This window comes from Odontomachus brunneus, unplaced genomic scaffold (genome assembly GCF_010583005.1).
Source record: "Odontomachus brunneus isolate Ranch 3 - 2012 unplaced genomic scaffold, Obru_v1 Obru_scaffold_022, whole genome shotgun sequence".
NCBI lineage: Eukaryota > Metazoa > Arthropoda > Insecta > Hymenoptera > Formicidae > Odontomachus > Odontomachus brunneus.
The window spans coordinates 121,109-128,739 of NW_022639472.1; the positions used below are offsets into that span (position 1 = coordinate 121,109).

At 46.5% G+C, this 7,631-nt stretch overlaps 1 protein-coding gene across 1 annotated transcript; it reads left to right on the plus strand.

Moving 5' to 3' along the window:
* The first annotated feature begins 4,495 nt into the window (after positions 1-4,495).
* On the plus strand, positions 4,496-7,271 carry LOC116842208 (keratinocyte proline-rich protein-like). The gene is made up of 2 exons (XM_032811069.1): positions 4,496-4,596; positions 5,279-7,271. The coding sequence occupies exons 1-2, from the start codon at positions 4,540-4,542 to the stop codon at positions 5,936-5,938; spliced, it is 717 nt and encodes a 238-aa protein (XP_032666960.1). The 5' UTR covers positions 4,496-4,539; the 3' UTR covers positions 5,939-7,271.
* Positions 7,272-7,631: the final 360 nt, after the last annotated feature.

Here is a 7,631-nt window from a genome sequence, read left to right on the forward strand (position 1 = left end):
ATATTCATGAGAGCTGCGGTCTGGCCGACTCCAAAGCCTTTCCCATTATTGCATAAGGTTACGCTTGCGGTCGGTGAAGCAGAAATGCAGACTACGCGAAAATCCCGCGCTGCTGCCGACGACGATGACGACGTCGTCGTCGTCGCCTGCCTGCACTGTTGTGGATGATGCGCACGCGAGAATCCACCCGGTGCACTTAGGGCGCATTTTGCGTCATCGTCCGTCTCCCTCCGCGGCGTAGAATATCAAGTGACTCGAACTTTAAGGCAAAAAGGAGAGAGAAAAAAATTGCCAAGATAAGAGCCGCTAATTGAAAGTAGCATTACGGCGTTATGTCACGGCGACTTCGTGCGAAATCAACTTGCATTTACAAGCGCGGGATCGCATCTCGCGTGCGAGAAAAAGGAAAGAAAACAGCGCGTTGGATAAATTAAATTAACGATGTCGTCGGTATTAATGAACTTTTCGGGGAAAGGTGCAGCGGACGCGGACATTTAGGTTGACATTAGACACGTGTGGCCGGGGATAAATTTGCATCCCCATCGCGATCGACAGCGATTTTCGTCGGTTGCGCGAAAATGCCTTCTTTCGCGGGATTAGCGGCGCAGGAAGGGCGACGTGTCAAAATTTACATAATTGCGGCTTTATAGTATCGGGAGATTGGTAGAAAGTGCACGATCGCCACCTACGATATAAGAGCTCACATATCGTGTCCATTATATCCGGCAGTAAATATAATCGACCGGCTTGTACTTCGCGAAGTTCCGTGTACGTAACCGTTTACGGAGTCACCTCACAATCGGCCGGATGGAAAAGATACGAGGAGGAGGAAAGGAAAAAGAAACAAAAAAAAAAAGTAACGTGCGAACCGCGAAAAAGTTTTCACTGCAATAGATTTAATCTCTGACGGCCTATACGTGGCGAGAGTGGGCGCTCGACAGCTTCCTGATTTTATTCCCACCTGCACAGGAAGACTTTCGAGCAAATAACTTCGCAATTAAAATCGTGAGGAGCGCGCGCACACGTAATTCAGAGCGTAATAATTCGCGCTTATGACACAATAAGTACACAGAGAAACTTAACCTGGGAAAAAGAAGTAACGCGTTATAAAGACGTATTACGAGCCGTGACTCCCGGCCAAGCAGAAATCTTCGTAAGAGGCGCTCGTTACCTGTCGTAATGACGCCGTTTTATTGTTTAACGACATCTAATGTGTCGAGCACGTGAGATAAGTGCGCGTACAAGTAAATACCTCCGACAGCTGATTAACGTAAACGTACCAACGCCTCGACACTAATAACACTGGCGTTTAACTCTAGACATTCTAAATGTTTCGATTTTTAAATATTTAAATAATTAACTATTTAAATATTTAACTTTCTAAATATTTAAATATTTAACTTTCTAAATATTAACTTTCAAAACGTAGAATATTTTAGGTTGTTGCATAATCCTGTCGTGCATTCGGATAAAGTTAAAATCGACATAATTTTAAGAATTTATTTAATTAATAACGTATCGACCATTATTATCTACAACTTATATAAAGTCAGTGCATTCGGATGAAGTTAAAATCGATATAATTTTAAGAATTTATTTAATTAACGATGTATTTGTCATTATTATCTACAACTTATATAAAGCCAGTATGCAATCAAATTAGCGTAACGTAGTTCAAAGATAAATCTAATAAAAGTAAATTGCGCGCGTGTCGAAGATAAGTTGCATGAAATACGACAGAAATTACGAAACAACTTAATATATATATAGAATTCGACGATTCATTATGCAGCCGCGGTGTGTAGAACTCATCACAGTGAACACAAATTTCCTCTACATTTCGCAAATAGCCACATGAAATTTTGAGTTATTTATTAAAGAATATTGATGAATGATCACGCGCGATACGATAGATGAGCGGTGATGACGACTTCTGTCGTCGTGTGCTTAATTTGGATTGATAACTTTTAATTAATAAGCTAAATGATCTTTAATTAATAATTCTGTATATTAAATATACGTACACAAATATATATTCTACATTAAAAGTTTAAATATTCGTATTTAAAAGAAGTAAAACAATAAGAATATCCAGAGTTAGGCTATCAGAGTTATTAATCAGTGTTAGTGGTTATTGGTACTTTGCTTTACGTGAATTGGACAGATACTTGTTCTGCGCGATGGGAGACGTCGTTCTGGAGACACTATGCGCGACTTCGACGTCTCTAATTGAAGCTTCACGGCGCAGACTTTAACGATAACTGCCAATCGATTTGCACGCGTCCGTCGGCGCTCGATGAAATGGACGAACGCGTGCGGCGAACAGCCGGTTTGGCGTAGGAACGACCGCAGAAAATTGGCCATCTCGGCACTCTAGTGCGTGTCATTAGTTTCAAATTCGATGAATGTGATTGCGGCTTTCGCAATTAACGAATGGTCGTCGCGTGCGCGCGCGCTCACGCAGTCGGCGGAGCGACGAGAGCGTCCCGCATAATTAACGTTCCTCGATATCGATTTTTTAATTATCATTCGACGCTCTCGTCGTCGACGTATCTCCGTACTCTCGGCGCTCTCGGGAGAGCACCTCTCGAGCGCGAATTCTACGGTGGACGCAGCCACGAGTGCCATACTCAATCGGTCGCTATCGAGAAACGCTCTCAGATAGTAAAAGTTCTTCGAGTGAAACCGAGTCGATGGCCGCGATATAGGCCTCGAAATCGCCGGCAATCGGATTTCAGGATCGCGTCGGAGAGACGACGGTGCGTGGGCAGATTGTGGTCCCTGTGAATCACTATAAATTCATCGAAAACAATTTAATCCCCGGGTACAGAGGTCAAGTGGAAACTATCGCGTACATCGGCCAGGCGATTTTCGCTACGGGTCGATCGACGCTCAATCTCGAGAGGGTGGGGAACGGCCGGGCCGGCCTCTCGAAACACGCTCTCCTCTATCCGGTCAGAAGTCAAATCAATATTTTCGAATTCAAATATGGAAATCCAAATTCAGATGTATGGAAATTTATTCGTGCCGATAACCCTGATAAACCATGGATACGCGAGTATTCTAATACCCGTCGTAGGGCGGCAGCCCCGAGATCGAGGTACAAAGTCATTCCGAGATTAACTGCCCCCGCGGGGGCTACGTGTGATAAACCAAAAATCGCGCCGCCGCATATAACGCGCGCCGGTCTCTCTCCACGTTCACGGGGAAAACCATTTCCGGGAATTTTATCCGCGGTCGCGTTAACGAGTTCCAACAACTTCCTATTAAAGCGCCAGGCCAGCAGCGTCTTCAAATCATCCTTTTTAATTTCACGGCCGCTGACGGCGGCTATCCGCCTCTCGGCGACAAATGTCGCGGCGCACGAAACTGTAGAAAAGAGATAACACGCCGGTTGAACATGCCATGAGCATGGAAATGAGGCGAGTATATTAAATTCGAAGGGCTCGCGGAGCTGAATGCGAATGTTCCAGCGCATTCATACATCCGCCGACGACGACGGAAAAAGCCGGCTAAGGAAGAGAGCGCTTTCATGTCGCCGGGAGATTCCGATTCTTCGCCTCTGTCGGGTTAATTAAACTCTTAATATTGATGAAGCTCGCGGCGTGGCCGCGGGCAGAGACATAGAAAAGCACTGACAAACCGAAATCAAAAGAAACGACGTGGAACCGCATTATTTGCCGCTGTCCTTCCACAGCACGTCGATTTCATTTACAATTAAAAGCTCTGCGACGGTCACTTTCGACAAGATCTTCAAACAGATTGCAAAAAAATATGTCAAATTTCATGTCTTAGATTTGCAAAATTTACTGTTGAAACTGAAAATCTCCTTCTCAAAGAAGTTTTATTCTAAAAAAAAAAAAACTGAGTAAAAATATCTTTCACTATGATAACGTAAGCAGTACATGCGTATCGCATGTATTAATCAATATCGAAGACATGTTTTAAAAGTCCACTGTGTATACTGGCTGAGAGATTTTCGATCATTTTGATAAATAATTTATAAAAGAAAAAAAAAAAAATCAAATTTCTTTGTAAAAAATTTGTAAAATTTCCTGCTTTGAACTTATAAAATTTATCGTTGGAGCTGAGAATTGTCGTAAAAAACATCTATAGATAAGTGCAAATATCTCCCGGTGCGTGTATTATTTGTCAATTCCAAAGGCATTTTTTAAAAGTCCGCTGTACAATAGCTGAGAGATTTCCGGTCATTTTCGTAAAAGATTTACGTTCAACATTTCTTTGTCAACGCGCGAGGTCAAGTGTCACGCGAGCAAATCGAAGAAATCAGATTTTCTCTCCGCGTCATTGCGAAAGTGCGTATCCCACCTAAGATCGTACGGACGGAGACGTTTCGAGAAAGAAGCAAGGTGAAAATGGACGCGAGGACAAAGCCAGACGTAGAAGCGCGTCAAGCTCACAGCGCGTCGTTGTCTTCCTTTCCTTCTGTTGACTTCCTACCCGCCGACAATTTCATCGGCACGCTCGAGTTGCCCAGCGGACAGAGCGTTGCGTCCCCTATAAAAGCGAGGGTAGACCATGGCGGTACCAGTGTGCTCACTGCCGACCAACATGAACAGCACCGACAAGCTGAAAGTGAGTAGCGCCAGTAAGATAGCCGCTCGAATCACCGCTCGTAGAAGCGCGAGCTGCACTCGGCCGAGTCGTGTAGCGCGCCGCACACGCGGTCTCTCATTTCCAAGCCACGGCTCGTTTCCCGCTAGATATGTAATGAACAGCCTCGAAGAGGCTTAATTTTGATAATTCGACTCGCGGTTTCGCTACACGTTACGCACGCAGAAGCCCAAATTACTGAGCGTTCCCTTCGATACTCGTTGCTTCCCTGCTCGATCAGTTCGTCAGATAACGTTACATTTCGATCAGTTGCAGCAGTTACTGCCTAAATCGTTTATCCGACAAATCGCTTCGATTTATTCAAGAATTTACTCGCAGTGACCTTAGACTCCTATTGTCGCGTTTTCGGGAATTTTCGGAAATACTACCAATGCTCTTAGAATCCAAATTTTCCTACAGAATTAGCATTACGGCTCCAAGCTACGTTAGTGTCAATTAATGATAAAAAAGGTTTCAATTATCTTATTCCACAAATCGTAATTCGAATCTCAGGCCGTGATAGTCGATACGAACTTCTCATCTTTTTTCTCGATCTCTCTCGGTTCCTCTGCTCCGTGAAAAGTTGGCGCAGCAGATTGTGCAACGCATTATTCGCGCTCGGTGAAACCTTACTACGATCACCGTGTTGCCTTTCTTCCGGCAGGTGATACTCCTGTGCGGCCTGGTGTTGTCGGTCGCAGCCGAGGAGACGAAGAAAGCCGAGTCCAGCGCCCAGCCTAAGGATGAGAAGTCGAAGCGCGGCCTGGAGCTGAGCCTGGGCGATCACGGTGGCTTCGGGGGCGGCTTCGGTGACGGCGGCGGCTTTGGTCACGGCGGTCACGAGATAATCTCCACCGATCATATCAAGGCGGTGACGGTGACGAAGCACGTGCCGGTGCCGCACCCGTACCCGGTGGAGGTCACCAAGCATGTACCGTACCCGGTGAAGGTGCCGATCAAAGTGCCGGTCGACCGCCCATATCCGGTCCACGTCCCGCAGCCTTACCCGGTCGAAGTGACGAAGCACGTGCCCTACCCAGTGGAGAAGCCGGTGCCCTACCCGGTGAAGGTACCCATCAAGGTGCCCGTCAAAGTGCCCTACCCGGTCAAGGTACCGGTCAAGGTCCCGGTCGAGATAGCGAAACCCGTGCCCTATCCCGTGAAGGTACCCGTGGTCGTGAAGGAGCCGTATCCGGTGGTGGTGAAGCATGAGGAGCACGGCTTCGGCGGCGGCGGATTCGGCGGCGGTGGATTCGGCGGAGGACACGATTTCGGCGGTGGACACGATTTCGGCGGCGACTTTGGCGGATTCGGACATCATTGAGAGATGAAGAGAGAGAGAGAGAGAGAGAGAGAGAGAGAGGGAGAGAGTAGAGAGAAAGACCAAGTGGACTGCGGTAGAGAACGGGGACGTCTTTTCCCTTTTCTGTCTGACGGCGAACGACTCGCGATGCACGGCTCGTTCCACAGGGACGCGACCGGTCGTCGAGGGATCGAGGAGCGACCGGCGGAACGGCCACGTCGTTCTAGTAGGAGTCTACGCAATGCACCGATATTGTATTCATTGTGATCCCGTCCTCGAGTTGTACTATACACCCCGTAAATGTAACGACGAATAAAATAATTTTCCTTTTGTACGCAACGACTGATTATGAAACACGAGCGTGACGCATCAGAGCGAGAAGACGACGAGGAGGAGGAAAGGGTGAGCGGAGGCAAAGAGTCGAGTTAGAGCGACGCGTTATGCGATTATGAGGAATTGCGAGAGGGGGAGAGGGGGACAACTTTCACCCGCCCGAGGTATTACGCGAGTTGCACCAAAGAGAGGTACACTTGTTTCACACACCGTAAAACGTATATATGCCGTTAGAAAAACAAGCGTCACTTGCGGTAGGATCGCGTTCGAGTAAACGGTACTGCGCTAAGACCACCGACGAGGACGACGAGGAAGAGAAGGAGACGAGGAGGGGGGAGGAGGGGGGAGAAGGAGGAGAAACAGACGGGAGGGAAAGCGACGTAAATGTCAGAGTGTGTGCGAAAATCGCGGATCGCGCGCGACCAGTAAACACGTGTATATATCCGCGAATATCCTCTCGCCTCTCTCTTTGGCCGGCCACGGCTAACAGATTAATCTCGCGGCACTTTCGACACACGCATCATTACGCGCTACCGTGCACGACGTATGCGCACCTTGCGCCACAAAGATTCGGCCCGACGAGGCGACCACCTATCGCCGCTCGTTAAGTCGTCAATTGCGTCGTTCATATTTCCTTTTTCTTTTTGGTTCTCGTTGCCCTCCTCTCTTTTCCGCGGTATTCGGTAATCGAATGTTTCTCGAATGCGTCGGCAAGTGCGTAAAAGTCCGAAGGGGTTGTTGCTAAAGCAACGCGCGCGAACGATTTCGAAACGTGCAGCCGTTCACGCACCGCGCGCGCGCGCGCGCACGGGATTTGCGACACATCCAGCCGATATACCGATATATCCTTACTTACGGACGGACACGCATAATCGCATGAATAATCGTGCGTCGCGGACACTTGCTTCGCGCTCGATATACTCCGAAACGCGCGATTTATGCAACTCAACACTGTGCACACACATTTCCCCGATGTAAACCTAGTATGTGGAAATACTGAAATAAACGTTTTTTAACGTAACACACGCACTAAGAACAATTTTTCTGATATTTATCCAGATGAAGAATACAATTCCTTCAATTTCTGTAGTTAGAAATAAGTACTACAAATTATGGTTAACTCTAGAACCTTATATAAACATAGATAAAATTTACCCAGACTTTTCAAACGTCACTATTCTTAAAAACATATTTTGTTTTATTCATTAGAATCTTTTTAAGCTTCATTGAATCGCGAAAACATTAATAGATTCGTGTTCCTCGATGCTTTCTACATTAATTAAAAAAAGATTAAATTTTGATTCTTTTTCCGAGAGTTATAAACAAATGAAAATGCGTTGGGTAAAATTCATCGTTAGGATTTTACGTAACTTTTTAATGT

What these genes read in the sequence shown, in the direction of transcription:
- LOC116842208 (XM_032811069.1), top strand. Translation starts at nt 4,540, where the DNA reads ATGGCGGTACCAGTGTGCTCACTGCCGACCAACATGAACAGCACCGAC. An exon ending in ACAGCACCGACAAGCTGAAA is followed by an intron (nt 4,597 to 5,278) that starts GTGAGTAGCGCC and finishes TTCTTCCGGCAG; the next exon opens with GTGATACTCCTGTGCGGCCT.